This window comes from Pholis gunnellus (assembly GCF_910591455.1).
Source record: "Pholis gunnellus genome assembly, chromosome: 7".
Classification (NCBI taxonomy): Eukaryota; Metazoa; Chordata; class Actinopteri; order Perciformes; family Pholidae; genus Pholis; species Pholis gunnellus.
The window spans coordinates 7809889-7829473 of record NC_136533.1 but is presented as its reverse complement, the minus strand read 5'-3'; the positions used below and the strand labels follow the sequence as shown (position 1 = coordinate 7829473).

Here is a 19585-nt window from a genome sequence, read left to right as displayed (position 1 = left end):
TCTTCCATCCTGTTACACTTCAGTGTCGCTGCATTCAGGGACATCATCGCCACAACATCCACAGAAACACCTCACTGGCAGTGTTCAAACAGTCTGAGCAAGAGCATGCCTCTAACAGGGTTCACACACACAAACACAGATACAATTACAGGGGAGTCCTGCTCTGCAGCTGAAAGGATGCTTCCAGCAATCGTGCTGTTTGCACTTCAAATGAGTTTGGTCCATACGCTTGTAGCCAGAGAGGCAGACTGTGTTGGTGTATGTGTGTTGGGGGAAGGGAGGGCTCCTGGGTGTGGCCCCTGTGCTTGTTTTTTACAGAGACAGATAGATATCTTGATGTCTGGATATTAAAAAGTGTGGGGGAAGTGCTAATGATGTGGTGATTTTTTGGCGTGGCTGAGCATCACCTTGCATCAGGACATAAAAGGAGCATATAGCCCTGGGGCTTTTCTCCCTCTCTATTATGCCCGTCCCTGAGGTCCACCTCTCCTAATGCCATGCAATGTAGCGCTGACAGCTACCTACAAAAGCATCAGCAGGGGTGCGCTAAACAGCAACCCCCCCCCCACTGCTCACTGCTCTTCTCTTTCTCAGACACAAAAACAAAACACACTCACACCGTGGCAGACAGAGCTACAAAGATATATCGCAATGTGAACACCACATTTGCTTATCCACACGCATGCACACATACACGTTCCTTTACTGGGAATTACACTCTCCCCCTGCTTCTTCTCTTTCAGCTCTCAGCAGCTACCCCTCCTCCTGCCTCCACCCAGCACCCAGAGATAACAGCCTTCCCTTCGGGCGGGCAGGCAGGCAGGCAGGCAGGCAGGCAGCAGAGGGAACGGCCATGGATGTGTTTTGCCTGCTATCTAATGAGCGTCGGAATGTCACCGAGGGCCTATCTGCTGGTCCCAGCCAGCCAAGCATCCATACATGTGGAATCAGCACAGTCTATCAAACAGCTGGCAGACAGCTCTGCTCCGCCTTTCTCTTCTCTCCTTTCATTCTCTTTGTATCTCAGCTTCTCTCTCTATGTCCCTCGCTCTTCCTGCATCTTTACAGTATGTGCCTCTCCCTGTCTATTTCTGATCACAAACAAGCAGCAGGCCCAGGTCTGCTTTGCCGGTACGCCTCCCCCCCTGCCTCCCCCTCACCCAACGTCGTTGACTTAACATAGACGTCCCAAATGAAGGATGGAGGCGAGCTCTGTCATAAATAACGCGCCGCCTTCTCCGCCCGGGTAACTAGCAAAGGTAACGCCGAGAAATAAGAGAGCGTAATGACGGCGAGGTGCCAGTCGTGATTTTTCATTTCGTGACAAAAGCTGTGGGAGCTTCTTTCTATAACTGTCTTTGTTTATCTCATTCTCTCCCTCTCTTTCTCCAATTCTTCCTTGTAGTGTCTCTCCCTCCCTTTCGCTACCTGCCTGTGCAGAGCACTTCTGAGCGTTGTCTACACACAGAGGACATCAAATGGCCTGCCTACACGGAGGTGCTGGAGTTTGCTGCTCCATGTAGAAGTGCTGCTGTCTCAGCGGCTGTGCGGGAAGATTAGAAGACATCAGGAACGAGGAGGTGAGAGGAAAAGTGTCGACAAACGATTGTGGTGTGTCTCTGTCCCAAAACAACATTGTTACTTTGGTACATTATGCGATCCATGTTGAGATCCTCCTTGTGAAGATTTGAACGTTGCCACGTCTTTGGTTTTGCCCGCTGATCTTGGGAGCCAAAAGCAATTCCCTCAGTTGATACTTTTGGCTGGGTTATAAAATACATCTCCATCCCTGTGATGGGGCTGTTAACAGTCTCATCTGGATTGTAATGAGTCTGACAGAGATGTAACACTGGGCCAAACAGTGCATATAAAAGTCAAGTACGACCGCAGCTTTGACACCTCCATTTTGCACAGTGCCATTTACTAAATGCCGTAGATAACATAATTAACTTGGCCTACGCACACAGTGCTGCACAACTGACATCATTGGCACCTGTCTCACTCTTCTACCCATTCATATTTTGGTTACAGAGTGTAAGTGTTCGGACTGCTTTAACACTCCAGAAGATCTCCAATGGGTAAATTCTAGCGAGGGGCCCATTCACTCACAACATACAGCTCCGTGAACACAGGGTTTTTGTCCCTGCCTAATCTGATTATGCTAAATCTGTCTATGATTCTTTGCGTGATTCACCCATCTCTCCCCCTCAGCTCGCCCGGCTCACCCCACTTTTTCATGAAGACCTAACATTGCCTATTGTTCAGGCAGGTGGCAGTCTGAGGCCCCCCAAGCTAAGTCTCATTTAAGAAAACCGCAAATCCATCGCATGCTGCTGCTGACAAGTCTCCGGCACAGTTGTGCTACGGACGGTAAGAATGAAATACAAGCACAAGGGCTCCAGTATTATCAGATAATCGGAGATTTTCAAATCAGGCATCTCACAAGAGTAGCTGATCTGTGGTTTAATGGGCTTCATCCTGTTACACTTACAAGTTGTCTAAACCAAATACAAAAATGACAGCAGTATTTGTAACACTCACTTTTCATTAAAAGCACTTTGGTCAGCTTTGCGTCACATACATTCACATCTCATCTGGCACAGTTTATCTTCCATCTCTGAACAAAAATACAAGGAGTGTGTGTTACTGTACCTTGGAAGTGGAAAGCTCTAGACTCGCTGTGGAAGCCCTGGACCTGAGTAACTCCATCAAAGCCTTCTTCAAGCGTTAGTTCATCAAACAGGCTGATGCGCAGGGCAGGGTCGACCCCGAAGCCTACAACTAATTTGCAAACACACAAAAACAAGAGTGTCATTGTTGTTAGCAGGGCAAGGACATCTGTGATGCTATATAGACAAATCAACCTGCTGGTGTCAGGAGAAGAGTACACAGTTAATGTAATGTGGGCAAGCTGCTAGATCAAGTAGGTCTAATTATTTTTGTGAAGCCTAGGTGGCAAAGTATCTTTAAAAAATACATAATTTAATTATCTGTATCTCATCTCATCGTATACATGCTGCAAGAGATGGTTACTGTAATCAGTGACAGCTCTGTGTCCTACCTGAGGAGGCGCAAAATATGCCGAGAACCAGAAATAGCTGTGATAATCCCATGGTGAATGTATAAAAAAAATAAAAATTAGTCCATGTTTTGTCCACTTCCGAGAGACAAGTGTTGTTCAATCACATGCGAATGATGTATCACCCTCGCGCAGAAGGCTATTACCAATCCCAAATGCTGAGCGGAGGCATCATCACAACTTTGGATGCCCAATGATGCAATAAAAAAAGAAGAAGAAGAAGCAAATCCGGATAGAAGAAGAGCAAGGTAACACTGTACAAATTATTCCATGTAACGCAAGGTTTGTGCCATCAGCACCATCAGCGGCACAGGTGGCTAACAGAAGATGCACAAAGCGGGCTGCCGCTGCCTCACCAGCTGAACAGACGCTCCTACAGCAGCGTGAATGAGAGCTGCGGCCGCTGAGGGAGGAGTGGAGAGAGAGAGAGAGAGAGAGAGAGAGAGAGAGAGAGAGAGAGAGAGAGAGAGAGAGAGAGAGAGAAAGGGAAGGGAGGGAAACCTGTCGAGGAGTAAGAGAGAGAAAGAAAGGACAATGAAGCCCCCTTGTGGCCTGAGATGAGAAAACCCTTGACGAATCCAAAACAGGCCACTCGTATTGATTGCAACCACGCCTGTTACCAAGAGAGGAAAATGTGCCCCTCAATCCCTGATGGGGAAAATAATTGTCGTATACGGGTCGATCATTTCCTATAAATTCCATAAGGGTTTCCTGAAAACAATGTGATTTGGCTAAAATGTAAAAAGAGACAGCATTGAGTTCATTAATTCGAGTTAAATGCTAAACTATGGTCCAGTTCACAGGAAGATCAGCAGCAGAGAAGGCAAAAGGTAACTTTGCTGCCTTCTTGGCCAGACCACCATAGGAAAAGAGGTTTTATCTCAATGGATGTTACCTGGTTAAATAAAGCTTGAATTAATAAATAATACAAGTTTGCCGGCTGTCTACGGGCAAGCATATAATCCAATATATATGAATAATTAAATTTCCAATAAGGAAAACTTTTACCATGGTTTAAATTTAGTGGTTCTTCGATGAAATTCATGCGGAAATAAACCATTTCTATCATACTCAGGACAGCAAATATGTTTAACTATATGTATATTATTTAGCCCAAGAAAACAAGCAGGCCAACCTATAGGCAAATTGATTGACTATATGAACTTTAGTATTTTGTTATGATGACATTGTATTGGCTGCAGAAAAAATGTCTTTTCAAGGTGAATGCCTTTTAAAAGCGCTAAATTAAAAATTCAGAGCATATCTAATGCCTCCACAAGTCTCTCAACGTAATGCTGGCAGAGCCGGCGGCTCGCAGCTAACGGTGCAAACAGCGCTAACAGTGCAACGGTGCCGACAGAGCTAACAGTGTTTACCTGAGGGAGAACTAGGCGGGTGGCCGATACGCCTCCACGACGATGCCTTAGATCAGGCGCCATCAGCTGTTACTGCTGTATCAGCACAGTGCAGAACTACGTGAGCCAGCCAGTGGAGCACACAAAAAAGCATACGGCCAGCCAAACCGGCTACGCCAACAAAGCACAGAGAAGCTAACATTACAACACACACAGAAGGAGAGCGACTTCATTCTCTGCTCAGGTAGCTATTACCACTAAATGATTAATATCAGGTAAATGCTGTTAGCTCTGTCAGCACTTTCACCGTAGTTTGCACTACTAGCACCGTTAGCTATTACCCGCCGGCTCGCCTTTGACATGTTGAAAGCCAATTAGAGGCAATCCAAATGCTCTCAATCTTGGATCTTGCACCTTTAATGCTCTGAACATCGTGTAGAAAACCTTGAAAATGAACTAGATTGTATATCTTGGTTTTGTTTTTAATGAAAAAAGGAGATTTTCAGAGGGAACAATTGTCAGTACTGGAGTCAGCAGGAAGAGCGTTAGGGCCTGTGATGAATAAAATGCAATTATGTCTGTGCCTAAATCTGACCTTGGTTTTTCAACATTTTCAAAACTTCATGATTTAATGGTGCTCAGTCGATGGAGTATGGGGCTTTAGGGAGGCCCCTGACAGTAATGTCATCCAGAGTTGAGTCGTATGGTGCTTTCCTATGGTGCATAAATGTACTGCAAAGCGGGCTAATGAAGGGGACATTGCATTGGAGTCATGTCTTGTAAAGCAGAAATGTGAGACGCATTGTACAGTGACAACAGACACTGAACAAAAATATCTTTAATTGGGATAGAGCACCTAGTTATCCTTGGACAAATAAGGTTGCTGCGATATTTCATCTTTCTGATTATACACCTTATACACAAGTGTCATTTTCAGTGTAATATAAAGAATGATAATATTTGCATTTTTTTATATTTTTGCTTTTCTTTCACTCATACTTACTCTTGTGATACTACATGTCCACTATTAAAGTCAAAGGATAAAAAGAAATGGCCCAGAAGTACCACAAGCATCTCTTAAAGACGTTCCAGCTGTTCCCCTCAATGGTGGAGAGTCCCTAAACATTTGAACCTCCTTGGTGGGTTCCCATTGATGTTAGATGAGGTCACAGAAGTTGTCAAAGTCAAATGGTAATCGTGATAGTCTTGACTCTAATTAATTAAAGTGTAACTTGCAATGAAACATCCTGGGAAGGAATGTCGAGCCGACATCATGAGCAGCAGGTAAGAGGTGCGGCAGTCCCCCTTCCTCTGTTCATGAAGGGTTGTTCCAGTTTGACGTATAGGCCTCATTTACTCCTCTTTCAAAACATCTGTCGTATCTGTCCTCATACACAGAGGTCGATTGAAAGAAAACCAACTGTCTCTAAGAATTAGGCTTTCCAGTGTGCCATGAATGCTGAAATTGTCCTATGATCAGAGTTATGACCTCCTGTAAGCATATTGTTTCGTTCTTTCATTTAGTAAAGTTGTCCAGTAAAGTTGGAGTTTGGCTTTTAGGCAGGTGGTATGAAAATGTGTGCTTGGCTATCTGTTTGGCTCAGCCTTGTTAATGCCTTTTTATAGAGCGCAGATGCTTTGTGCTTTGAATATTTCTTAATGCGTTTTGCATCTTCTTCATCCATGGAGCCAATTACTATTCCGAGACACAACCATTTATGAGCAGCCATGCCATGCTAGTGATGTTTTTATTTTTTAAAGAGGAGGATAAACAGTTGCATTTCCCTTGCATGCTAATCAATTTCCTGCCAGATGGACGTGAATCGCAGCCTTTTTTTCGTAACGGCCTGTTCAGAGGCGATCCCAAGTCTCCAACAAACCCCAGCCAATCCCTGGATCGCTGGGAAAGTGTTTTGTTGGCTGTGCCGGTCTGTTAAATCGGAGGCCAGCAGATATGATTATAGGAACAGTTCTAGATTGTGTGTGGTGCTAAGCTCCATCCCAAGGACTCCAGATTAACACCAATTTATTTGTCATATCAATCCTCCCTTCCCCTTGAATCCAGTTTTTACTAACGGCAATAACATGTTTTGTTAAAATTATGACTCATGCAAAACTGATGTGTTTTGACAAATAGGCCCTTGTCTGTGTAACTCACACAGCTTGTTCATAGGTCCACGGTGTGCAGCTAATGGGTTGCTGTTGTCAATAAAACAAAGGCAGGCAATGGCTCTGCAGTGGCAGAGAGCGTCACGTCTGCTGCACGATAGGGCCCCCAATCCTCTATTCATTATTAATAATATTAGATTTATTCTGGGTACAGACACAGGAAATGTAATTACTCTGTAATGCCCACATTTCCTAATGTGCCATCAAGAAAACAAGCGTCATTAAAGCATGTGGCCAGCCAAGAATGAAAAGTAATAAAAGTACACAATGCGAACATACACCTACGTTCCTGCTATGCACACACACACACACACACACACACACACACACACATACATACACACTGAATCTCTCAGGTCAAGGTCATGGGCACAGCAGAAGTCCTGACTCTAAAAGATCCAGATGGGTGACGCATTAACTCTCAGAGGCTTATTCGCCGTGGCCATGAAAGCACCATATAGACATACTAATGCCATAGACAAAATTAAATTGCTTACAGTAGCTGTGCCAGGATTGAAATGATCTGCAGAATAATGGTCCCTATTGTTCCCACAGGGCCCTCCCAGGATACATTTGCTGCATAGTTTACTTTGTCTGTCTTTCAAATCAGACAATTAAGAATCACATTAAAAGCTGTGCTTCATTACATCTGTCTGCTCAATAACGTGTTTAATATCCATTCTCACCACTTTGACGTATTGACAACATTGCAACAATACAACTGCAACAGTACAACAAGTTTAAATCACTAAAACAACTGAATAGTAAGCAAAACAAAGTATCAAATATCAAAATATGCCTGGGGACAATAAAACAAAATATTGCATTAAAAATGAAAGATTTCCTGGAACAATATAAAACAAAAACCTTTTTTTTCTCATTTCATTCATGTCACTGAAATGCAGATGTTTTTCATTCTCTCAGTGCCATCTTGTGTGCATGGTAGTGAATTGCAGTGACAATATCAGAGTGTAGCAATACTGAGGTACAACAGATAGTGTCGCCCTTGGACCATGCCAGGGCTAAACACTTGATGACCTAAGATATGGGCAACACAAAGTAACTGCAGGAACAAGGTAGAGAGTGAATATAGAAATAAATCGACTATGTACTGCAGGGCCTCCCTCAAAGGTTAAACTAGGTTTTTGTCAAAGGGTTTATCTATGGCCTGGTGTAATGTCATCTCTTTTGACGTGTTGAGTAGTATCAGACTGGATACATGAATACCATAATTGATGTAAGCTAATGTAGAGAAAAGAGTGAAAACTCATATTGCTGGTTTTGTGGCCCTTTGGCTATAGTTGATATTAAGTCAATTCATTCTTAAAATAATAACTTTTCAATCAATGAATTCTTTCAATATAAAGGATTAACCGTGGTAAAGGACAATGAATGAAGTTTTCCATTTGTTTTATTTTCGTCAATAAGCGTTGTCCCTAACAAGTAAATGACTTTAACATGCTCCCGAGGCCATATGCGGATGCATATCTTTGCTTTTTGTTTCTAACTGTTCTATCCCATTACCCCCCAAGTGAGTGAGTGGGCCGGCTTAAGTCATTGTTTTACAAAAGCTCCATTTTCTCCACACATGAAAAGACCAAGGCATTTTAACATGTATCCACTCTGGATGGAGTAAAAAAGGTTTCCTTTCCGGAATGAGAAAAACGCCAGATTAGCAAGGACACAGAGCTGAAACTGATTTAAAAAGATATTTCTTAAATGTTACCGGCTTAATATGGACTCTTAATCGAAGCATGGTTATACGTATGTTGATCTTTTATAGACTGCCCACGCAGTGCAGTTGCTCAACACAGCCACTCCCATTCCCCCTGGATCCTATTGTGAATGTGTGCAGTGAGCTGGCTCATTGGGCCCTCATGGTGAATGGCCAGCAGCCATTCACTCAGCACACAGAAGCTCATTAGAACTCTATAGACACACAATTGTGAGGCTCACATTAGAAACTTCCTCCTCTGAGGCACAGACACCGCACACAAAGTGCCAGTTTGCTGCTAAGCTAAGCGCATTGTCTTCCTGATTCATAGAGCTTGGCCCTCCATTCACGATATTAAGTTCGAGTGGTGGAATATCAATTGCGTGTGCAATGGGCCGGTATCTTTTTAAGAGCTTTAGTGGGGTTAAAAAAGAGAGAAAGGGGATCTCAGCCGGTCTACAGAGTGCTAGCTTTCAACAGGGCTTTTGTGAGGATTCTGAATGAAGGGACCCCTGTTTTTTTCCCTCCATTTCTAAAAAAGAGATGGACATCAAATAAATTCACATGAACTTGCTTCAGGGTGTATCCAAGACCCACTGTTTAAGAATAGCCTAATTATACCTCCCTCTCCTGGAGCGCTCCTTTGGAATCTGGCTAATTACGAAGTGGTGAATCTTAATGATGATACGCTCTTAGCGATGCCTTTTAAAATGTGCGAGTGTGAGATTGGTTCTACCTAAAATGACGACGAACACAGAGAAATACAGGATTCAAACAGGAATAAATCATGTTTTCAGGAGCGTTGTTGGTTTGGAGGTGCTCAGAACAGCTCTCAGAATTGCTGCACATTCTTATTAAAGTGGAAAGAAAGTGAGGCCCAAAGAAAAAACTAAACAAATATTCCCAACGTTATCACATAAAACATACCTTGACCACAATCAGGGTCCTTTCAAAGTGTAAACTAGTACAGTTAATAAAAGCACAGGGAGCTGAACCTGGAGCTGAACCTGCTGTTTTCTGTCTGTCATATAAACAAATGACTCTGCACCAAACAAAAAGCCGTGGGGGACTATCACAGCCACTAGTCTATGTGGAACATGTTCACACACACACACACACACACACACACACACACTCACTACACAAAAGTAGATAGTGCACAGACTTCCTAACACTCATCATGTGACAGAGCGCTATGCCTTCTCCACCAGTCTGAGGAATAAAACCTCAAATTTGATTACAAGCAACCTTTGGCTCCCTGGCCGTCACACAATAGGCCGAGCTGTCTGGGCCAATTTCCATGCTCAGCATGAGGTATCTACACGCGCAGACTGGAGCTCCCTGCCGACCCCCTCCAACATCCCCCCCCGACCAGTGTGGATATGCCTGTTTACTGTGCCTAAACTCCGGCTCTGTCGCCCCTCTTGTTGGACTTTCTATTCTAATGCTGAGGATCATTAGTTGCAGTGTGAAAGGTTACACAAGCCCCTCATTGGACGTGTTTGTACCAAAACATCCCGACATGCATGTTTGTCTGTTTGTGTGACCATATCTTTTTCTACAGTTGCAACCTTCAAATATGCAGCATCATGCCCCCACAATACTGACAACTGGTACTGAATAAATATTTAAGTGATTGAGTCTGACGCCTGTGGAGCTACATGGATCTCCCAATGCTGACCTAGACAGAATCCCACCAGGTATTAAACCCCTCTGTGAATGTCAAATAAAAGACTGAAGGTACCAAAGTGGAACACGTAATGGTTAGGAAGGTTGTCTTTAATCCGAAAAAAGATGAGGTCAATGACATGGTGTTTTTCAATATGGTGCAATATTAAAATAACATTGTCATGTTGTACAAACATTGCTCTTTCAGACACAAAGTGTCTTTTTTTAGAAAATATTCATAACTTTCTTTTTAAAGATTTATGAACAACAGTAAAGGCAGAGTTTTAATGGAACTATTGCATACAATAAAAAAAAAGCCCATCAAATTGATTATGAAATCAAAATCAAATTTACAAAGACAATTCAGTCATCAACATTTCTTAAGAAAAAAAAAGTTTTCCTTTCATGAGCTTGTTGCACTTTTGCTTATCTTTGAAGTGAAAATGACTTGTATTCAAATTTGATTGCATTACTTTGTCGACCCCTATTTATTCCCACTAAGGTGGTCTGTCTTTTGGATCATTTTGCAATCAAGAAAAGCCCTCACTGAACAATGTTTCTGAAATGAAACAGAAAAAAAGCACATTGCAAATGAACTGCTCAGGGGTTTGAATGAGGCACAATGGGAGGCTGGAGAAAAGAGAAAACTATTTACTACTGGAGAAGACTGTTTGGTGCATGTTAAACTTTGGCCAGCAGTTCATTGTCTCTGGTGTCTATCATTTAATAGGCTAGTTGACATAATGAATGAGCCAGACCCACCTTCTGCCACTCCAGAAAGGCCCCAGCCTTATCTGAATTGAGAAGCACATTGGAGCCTCTCAGCCAATCACGACACAGCCCTGTAGCAAAGTGCAGGCCCGAAAGAGGAAGAGCAGAGAACTTTTGTTTTCCTCAGAGTTTAATGAAGTTGGCCTGGTCACTCAAGAAGGGATTAAAGGAGAATTTAGTGTCACTGAGCTGTGACTGGTGAAGAGGGAACTCAAGTGTTCGGGTCACTGTGTGAACAGGATGGTCTCAGTTCAGAGCTGCACCAGGAGGAATATGGCTGGCTCTCCTCCTGCTTTTCCCGGCTTCGGGAACTCTGGAAAGAGTTTTCTTATTGACAATCTGCTGCAGTCACAGACACCTTCAGCCCGTCCGGAATGGACGGCAGGTGGACACCTGAGACGAGCAGCGTGTGAACGTCCGAGGAGAACCTGGGGCTCTGAGCATGGAGCCTATCAAAGCCAGGCCCACAGTGCCCTGCAGGGGAAAGATTTAGGAGGACCACTTCTGCCGCACTCAGGTAAACTGATTTTGTATGAAAGCAGAATAAAAAAAATGTAAGATTATATTTGCATCTCAAGGAATTTAAATGTTTGAAGCTACAAAGTTACACTGTGTGACCTAAAGCCAGAAACTTTCTTTTTCTTCCATGAGTATTTTATTTCTTCTTTATAACCCGTTATATTCATCTAAAGGATAAATAATGATATATTTATGTAAAATAAATTCTACATTTTTAGCCTGGAAATTATTCAGAGGTCTGAAATTTAATTTATAGGTTGTATTTAACTTTGTAATAGATGTCACAGATAAGTGTGGCGTAAGTCACTGACACACTGACATATTTTAACTTGTATAAAATAATTGAATCATTATTAATTAGTAATCATTATTTACCGCTGAAATGTCCCTGCTTTGACTTTGCAAATGTTCCCAGCACATGTTGCTGTGTACTACCAAAGTAAAAAAAACCCCGTAAAGGCCTGTTTTGTAATTTAAATTATGAACTATATTTTCAAATGTTAATTTAGGTCTGTGTAGGCCATTTATATGCTTGATGGCGAAGTCTCACTCACTAAAGTAAGAAGTTTGTGAAGACTAACTTTTGAAATGATTGGGTACTTCAAAATCTAACAATTGATGACATAAAAACTAAATACAAATAACATTTTATAAGTCATATTTCAAATAGAAATGATAATGACTGCAAAGATAAGATTAATTAAACTAAATAAATAAAAAAAATGTAAAGCTGTGCAAACTTTACAATTATATGAAAGTTCTAAAAATGGCGTGTTCATTAATGGAGCCCAATTATTTTTTTAAGCAAACTAATTTTCAAACAGAATTGATAAATACTTATTATTCGAATGCATAGTTTTCAAATAAAATACATCTATTAAAACATCTAAATATAAAATAAAAATGAAATAAAAAGTCTGGATGCATCACTTAAAGCTTAGCACTGCTGTAAAAAATATAGATAACACAAATTTGACAAAGTAGGACTTCGAATGCCTCTCAGAAGACGGCGGTGATCCAGGTATAGTCCCTAATGTATTATACCTGTCTCACCTGTTTAACACGTGACTATATCTGACCGTTCCTATCTCTCTTTGCAGGTGTACTGAGCAGTGTTTTCCTGCGGAGCCCGCAGTATCTGCTGGCATGCTGCGGTGGGTCCAGCCCCCCTCCTGTCTTCTCCAGTGAGTGTTTTATGCCTCATCAGCAATGCCTCAGCTACTCTCTAAGCATTAGCAGCAGGGTCTCCCATGCTTTCCACAGCTAATTACTGATGCAATGCCAAAGAGCTAATTCTCCGTTCAACTCTGCACGGCTCTATTCATAAACATTCACGGCTGTTTAGGACGGGGAAGAGGGGTGGGCTGCGAGGCTTTTCAGAGTCCCTGGGGCCCCCTATTTTGTACTTCCAAATACACACTTTAACTAGCGCAAATATGCAGAGCAAATAAACATCTTGTCTTCTGTCATATTACGATTATTACCAGGTGTGAATTCCTACTTTTGAATAATGCTGATTGTTTCAAGGCTTACCACTCCCTCAGCATTAATAAGTTCAGTTGTCAATAGCTTTAAGTTTCATTTTCAGGCCTCAAGAAATTTGGAAACATCCATAAAATCTGTAATTGCGCCTCAAATTTTCCTCTAAACTGTGCTTGAACTGTTTCAGTTCATACAACTTGTGTAGAGTGCTAGTGCTGTATCACACTCAAATTAATTAGAACACGCAGCTGTCTTATTTTGGTACTATCCCACAGTAATTGGAAGTTATTAGTTTCTGCAATCTATGATGCTCGTCACAGGTCCCTGGAGTCCGCTTAGTAGGTTGACACTTTCCCACAGTGGCCAGCAACACAACAATGCCAAGTCTGGCCGTGACCAATTGGCACTTTCACTCCACCATCCACACGCGACCTCGCTGCAATTTTTCACTGCAGCAATGAACTCCGCTAAGCACAAAAAGCTCGCCCATTTCTCTACAGAAGAGGGCTGGTCCAGGAACATCCCCCAGCCATTGTGTGGCTAAAGAGCTTGGTCCTCAAACCCCCCTCCTTTCTCCTGTCCTTCAACTCTCATTCCTACCCATTGGAGACTCCTTGACTAGGACATAAAGCATTCAATGAAAGTGACTTTTATAGACTTTTTCGAGCTCATCTTCTCATACAAACTGGCTTCATACCTGCAAGTGAAAAGATTTAGTGTTGGGCCACTGAACCATCGAGTAATGGCATTTCCATTGAACGGCTCTATTGTTGGTGTCCCGCAGGGCTCTATGGTTGGCCCACTAGGGTAGACACACACGTTGCCCAGGAATGACCTGGTAATCAGCTATTTAAGTGAAAGCCATTGAGTCCCAATAGAGAAGTGAGAAGCATGTCCAAACCTGTTATGTGCTCCCCAGAGGTGGTCTATGTGCAGATTTGTCGTACAGATTAAAAAGGCAACATTGAATAGATCCGATCAATTGTTCCACTTGACTTTTGTTGTGCCTGCACCTGTGAGTGAAGTAGCGTGGGATTGCTCCTCACAGTTCACCAAATCCCTTTTTCTCAGTTGAAGTGGCTTTTTATTCTCTTTAGTCACCCCCAGTTTGTTAAATTGGACAAATAGCAAAAGAGAAATCAAAAGTGAGTGATAAAGCAAGTGTGACAAAAAGTGGCATGGTCTAGGGTTGAAAAGGTAGGAAATGCGGGATGGTTGGTTAAGTGTGCGTAATGATTGTGGAAAGAGTGGATTTTGTGCCATTTAAATCAAGATTGTCTACTTCATGAAACACTTAAACACAATAATGTGCTGTTTCATCTCAATTCAGTTCACACAACCTCTGTATTCCCCTGGTCACCGCTTGTACCCCCGTTTCAATGAAGTTACGCTTTATTTTCCACAGTCCACCAATGATAGCTAATAACCCATACCTCACTGATGTTGATCTATAGTAGCTTGGGTCAACACACTGACATTAATAATATATGGTTTTTTTATGTTTCAGAGGGAGCAAATATTCGAATGTGGTCTGCTGACATAAGCCCTAAGTCACGCAGAGGGATCCTCAGGAGGGCTGTGTTCTCTGAAGAACAACGGAAAGAGCTGGAGAAAACTTTCCGGAGACAGAAATACATCAGCAAGACAGACCGGAACAAGCTGGCAGCGGATCTCAGTCTCAAGGAGTCACAGGTAATCAAGGAGGAATTGCGTATTTTTTTGCATTTTGCCTGATTAATCCTGACTAATCCTAAAAGACCTTCAGCAGGAAATCTGTGAACATCTTTAGTCATATGGATAACCGTTACAATTCTACCATTTACCATTCTCCTGACGCTTTAGGTAAAGATCTGGTTCCAGAACCGCCGAATGAAGTGGAGGAACTGTAAGGAAAAGGAAGTTCATAACACTCGCTCCCCAATGGATGAGCTCATGGCCCAAGGTCTTGCTCAGGAGGAGGAAGAACCATCGCAGAAACACTCTGACTCAAAGAATGAGCGATCACCCCCACAGAAGAGTGTCTGGGACACATGAGAGATAGTAATGAGTGGAAAGTAAACCAATGACTCTCAAATTCACAAAAACCTGTAAAAAAGGCTACTGGGAGGGCGTTAAAATTACGTGGATGGAAAACACGGTCTGTGAAGACTAACACTGATCATATTAACTTTTTAATGAATGTAATTTCTCTTGTCCCATCATAATTATTATAAGGTTCAACTGGTGTGTCAATCATCTTATTCCGTTTCACTGGCTTCAGTAAGCAATTTATCGGTTATTACACTGAAAAGTCTTTCCGGGAAAAATGTCCACTGTAATTGTAATCAGTTAAATGCACACATGAGTCATTCATTTAATGCATTTACCTGCCTGACTTTTGTATTTTATTGTTTTGGTCAGCTTTATAGTGAAGTCAAATCATTTGGTATATTTTGTAAATATTCTTTTTTTTTTTCATGATCGTGAACACATAGAGCAACTGTAAATAAAGTGTTTCAGTGAATCCTGATTTCCACATTGATTATTCTCACTGTGTTGGGCTCTCTGGAGCAAAACCATTTCCATGTTATTGAACACACTACTACACACCATCTACCATTTCTATAAATATGTATAACTCGTGTTCCCCTTTAACAAAAAGATCACCGGCAACAATGAAGGTTTACTTCATTCCTTTATTTATATTCAATGCTCAATGTTTAAAGACAAAAAAAATAATGAATTACCTAAAACAATGATACTGCCAGAGGCATGCACAATCCTCTACAGTAAAAGCACACAATACAGGAGAGCAAGAATATGTGTAGTTAAAAGCAAACAATGAACAGACATTTCTATTCAGCCAAATTTAATTTTTTTAATACTCTAGACTGCTTTGCCATCACTATTAACAGTCCAGTCCAGGAAGGGTGGTGCATTTCAGGATACGGAGATAATTCTTTACTTTGTTGGAGTCTCTGCGGAAGCAAGAGAGTAGGTCATGATGGTCCATTGAGTTGAGTTCTCCTTGAGTGTGGAAGGAAAAGGCAGAAGGGACCAAACTCCCAGGAGAGATATAACCCACAGTGTTACCGAGCCCTCCCAACAGCTTCATCTGGGGTAGAAGGAAGAAACATTGATGGTACATAATTCATTCTTTCAAGGAATGAATGTAGAGACATATAGTCCGTCACAGAAAGAAACATGGCAAATAACCAAGAGTTAAATTATAATCAATACAATCACTGTTAGATATGACCAAACAACACAAACGTAAGTGGATTGTTACCTCTTCAGCCATTATTGCTACTCCCTCCCTCAGATCATGCACCATATCACTGATCTCCAGTGCCTTGTTGGAGCTGTAGTGGTTGAAGTCTTGATTCTGATCCTGAGACATGCTCCGGTAGAGTTGAGACAGGGGGTCACCCCAAGCCCCAAGCAGCCTCAGGATCACCTCTGTCAATTGTTCCCTCTGCACATGAAAGAGTTGCTTAAATAAATCGGTGGTAAAGTACAACTTTATATTATCTCTGACAAGATGCAGTGCCATCGCTTCTGTGCATGATGACTAAATGTAATATTAGCAACATGAATGCTCACCCCTAGCCTTTGTGCATTCTCCTTATCGTCTGGTGTTAGTATGCCATATGTGTGGCACCTCCTTTTTCCTACGAGGTTCTCCCTGGGAAAGAAATCTTGCTCCTGCAATACGGACACACATACCACACGTAGTGATACCAGGACTTGAAAGATAGCCGAAACAAACCAACGGTGATTGATGGTGGATGAATGGCGGTCGAAAGGTTGATGGATGGTGATGGATGATCGATGTCAGACTTGAAATAAAAGAACTCACAAATTCAGAGTGCAGATCACTGGAGATTCCGTGCATTCTTGAAGACTGTTGTATGACCCTTTCGAAGAGATCTACCAGGGAAAGAACATGGCATCCAGCCTGTCCATAGGCACAGATCGGGGCAGCGACAACCGTCATGGAAAGCTCCAGGTACACCAGTGTAAGAACAGCAAACAGAACTGAGTGGAAAAAAGGTGTAGTCACTAAAAATCAATAGCACTACATTTAAATAAATACGTTTGTGTATTTAATTAATCGTCGCGCTATCTTACCATTTTTCATGGTTCTTTTCCTGCGGTGGAGGACCAGATGATGAGTAGAGCTGTTTTCCCACCAGAGCTACTATTGCGGAAAGCTAAACTCAAACTGTGATGACGTTGCTGATTAAACAAATTCAGAAAATGTGATTTTTCTCTTTCCGCGTCATCCGCTTCGCTTCATTAACTACTCAGTGGAGAACAGACCAAGCTAACCCAGGCGGAAAAAGTACGACAAACTATAAATTGGCTGAGGCAATTCATCAATTTAAAATAATTAATATTTGTGAACGGTGTAGATAAAAACTTGTATTTCTTTGAGCTCAGTCCAAATAACTGATCCGTATAAAAGTCCCATGTCTCACTTTAGCAGTAAATACAAAGCATGATAAATAAAATCAATACAAACTCATACATTCAAGATCATTTTAGCCTAATCGGGGCAACTAAAAATATTCAAATCTCTAAAAGCATTCAGCACTTTCACATTTATTTTAAACTACAAGACATCATCTGTAAGGAGCAGTACATAAAAATGAGTATCACAAAAGTATAGAATTGGCCCATTGTTCAACAACCCAACAACCCAAACACAGTTCTGTTCAGCCTGGCAGTGAAAACGAGGCTATTCAAATGTTAAGTGAGTGATTTGTCTTCTCATTAGCGCTACATAGCACGCCAGAGACCACAGGTCATCTACAGTGAATGAGTCATTCTACAGTTGTCTTCTGCAGAGCCCCTTTCCACATCATGCAATGACTCATTTGTAAATGCAATGCACAATATTATACAGTGAAGATTTCAAGCAAAAAGGGGGTAAAAATTCACCATCAAATGAATGCATGCAAGTATTATTTTTATATTGCATTGAACATCTCCTCTGAACCCTTTTTTTAATACTCTTTTACTACTATAATAGTGAACCAGTGCTCTGCTTCTCCATTAGTGTGCCACCTTGTGGAGAAATGAGTGATAAGCAAGATTTAGAGGAGCCTCTCATGACTCTTTCCCTTTGCTGTATAAAGAGAACAATAATGGGCTAAGCAGTATGGTCAACACAGTGGTTAGCGTTAAACATTACACATACAATAGTATAGTTTTGTAACATTTTATTGTCATCTTTTACCGCATAAAATACACATAGAAAGGATGTCATAAATACACCAATGTCCTTAAAGAAAATAGAATCTACAATCGATTTACATTAATTCATACTATGTACAGTTTTGAGTGCATGCTATTACTGTGTGCTGTCAGAGCAGTGATGAGACAGTGAGCTGCTGAGGGAGGCAAAGGAGGTTTTCTACACATTTGGCTTACTTTACAAACTCTCGCCAACACCCAATGCCAAGAAACTCTCCATCTTGTCTCAAATCATGTGTGTTTTAGGTGCAGAATCAAATACAAAGTTTGTTCTTGTGCGAGTCCACACTTAAAAACACAGATTCAGAGCTCCAGGTTTTACAGATGGATCCATTCAACATCTGTAGTGCTTCCACTTGCGAGTGGCCCCTGCAATGTTTGCGTCTTTTTTGTGCCACGGGAAGACACTGGTGAGAGCAAGGGTACCATCAGGCTGTACAGAACCAGTCAGCACGTAAAGCTGTGACCGTCCGGGGCGCACAAGGACATCGGCACAGCGCAGGTTGATGAGGAGCCACTGCTGGAGCAAGTGCTGCGTGTCATAAGGCAGGAGAGGTCCCTGACGGATAAACTCAACACGGCCCTCAATGTCATACTCTGGCTCTCCCATGGGTATGCGACAGCGATGAAGTTTGGCAGTCACAGCTGAGGAGCAGAGGTAAAAAAAACAATTAATCATTTGGCCATACAGCATACACGTCAACAAACCACGGCGTGGTGAAAGGATTCTTAAACTTACCAAAATCATGCTGACAGAAACTATTCAGGACTGTTTTCATTGCAGGAGCCTCTTCCACAGACGGGCAGTTTTGGCAAGCAGGTTTGGGTAACAAATCTGCGATAACAAATTAAACATAATTCAACAAACCTGGAGGGCATACAGTAATTATAGGAAATCTAAAGGGGCAAGCACTTGGTAGGTCATTCTGCCAATGGAATGACAAGGCAGTATAGTAAAACAGAGTTCAAATAATTAAGTCTGTGGTCCATGCATACCTTTGGTAAAGTGGTTCAATTTTGGTTGGGGAGAAAGGCACATTTCTTCCTCAGCAGGAAAGCGGTCACAATCAAGTGCCTCAGGCCATGGGTGACCCTGGCAGGCGAGCACCGGGGCACAGCTGTCCCTCACTACCACACACAGACTACGGCATGGTTGAATAAATCTGGAGGAGAGAATAAAAAAAAAAAAGGTTAAACATTGAATGCAAAATTACTGCAATAGCGATGAAAATGAGTGTATTTCACAGAAAATAAACAAAGACAAAAGAACAATACATGGAAAAATCTCCTTACGTGGCGAGACAGATCGGGGCTATGAGGGAGCAGAGGAAGGCCTGCGCCTGAGGGTGGCAGCCGGTCTGCAACAGAGGCCTCCAGTCCTCTGAACGTGGCACCACCTCAACTTCCAGGTTGCTGTGACCCAAGAAGTTAGGCAGCCGCATCTCAGAGTAACCAACGTCTTTGCAGACTTTCATCTGGTTGGGGATAGTGACGCAACGAGTGGACTGACCCATGTCAAAGGCCATCAGAGGACAGGTCATGGTCAGGAGAGCCACGGTGAAGAACACAGCCATGGCGGAGAGTTGGCAA

At 42.2% G+C, this 19585-nt stretch overlaps 4 protein-coding genes across 4 annotated transcripts in view; 1 reads left to right on the top strand and 3 right to left on the bottom strand.

The window, feature by feature from the left end:
* nell2a (neural EGFL like 2a) overlaps window positions 1–3113 on the bottom strand; it is a gene marked incomplete at both ends in the record, with an annotated part of 69230 nt that extends 66117 nt beyond the window's left edge. The window contains 2 exons of the mRNA XM_079163224.1: window positions 2653–2781; window positions 3062–3113. Coding sequence (XP_079019350.1) covers window positions 2653–2781; window positions 3062–3113 — 181 coding nt within the window. The remainder of the gene's footprint in view (window positions 1–2652; window positions 2782–3061) is intronic.
* Window positions 3114–10996: 7883 nt separating this feature from the next.
* Window positions 10997–14791, top strand: dbx2 (developing brain homeobox 2; the record flags this gene model as incomplete). Its single annotated transcript, XM_079163760.1, has 4 exons — window positions 10997–11273; window positions 12376–12459; window positions 14265–14449; window positions 14600–14791. 4 exons carry the CDS (start codon window positions 10997–10999, stop codon window positions 14789–14791), a joined length of 738 nt encoding a protein of 245 aa, XP_079019886.1.
* Window positions 14792–15644: 853 nt separating this feature from the next.
* Window positions 15645–16877, bottom strand: LOC306698981 (prolactin-like; the record flags this gene model as incomplete). Its single annotated transcript, XM_079163482.1, has 5 exons — window positions 15645–15851; window positions 16026–16211; window positions 16340–16441; window positions 16596–16774; window positions 16868–16877. The coding sequence occupies 5 exons, from the start codon at window positions 16875–16877 to the stop codon at window positions 15645–15647; spliced, it is 684 nt and encodes a 227-aa protein (XP_079019608.1).
* Window positions 16878–18329: 1452 nt separating this feature from the next.
* Window positions 18330–19569, bottom strand: szl (sizzled; the record flags this gene model as incomplete). Its single annotated transcript, XM_079163307.1, has 4 exons — window positions 18330–18640; window positions 18735–18830; window positions 18992–19158; window positions 19289–19569. The coding sequence occupies 4 exons, from the start codon at window positions 19567–19569 to the stop codon at window positions 18330–18332; spliced, it is 855 nt and encodes a 284-aa protein (XP_079019433.1).
* Window positions 19570–19585: the final 16 nt, after the last annotated feature.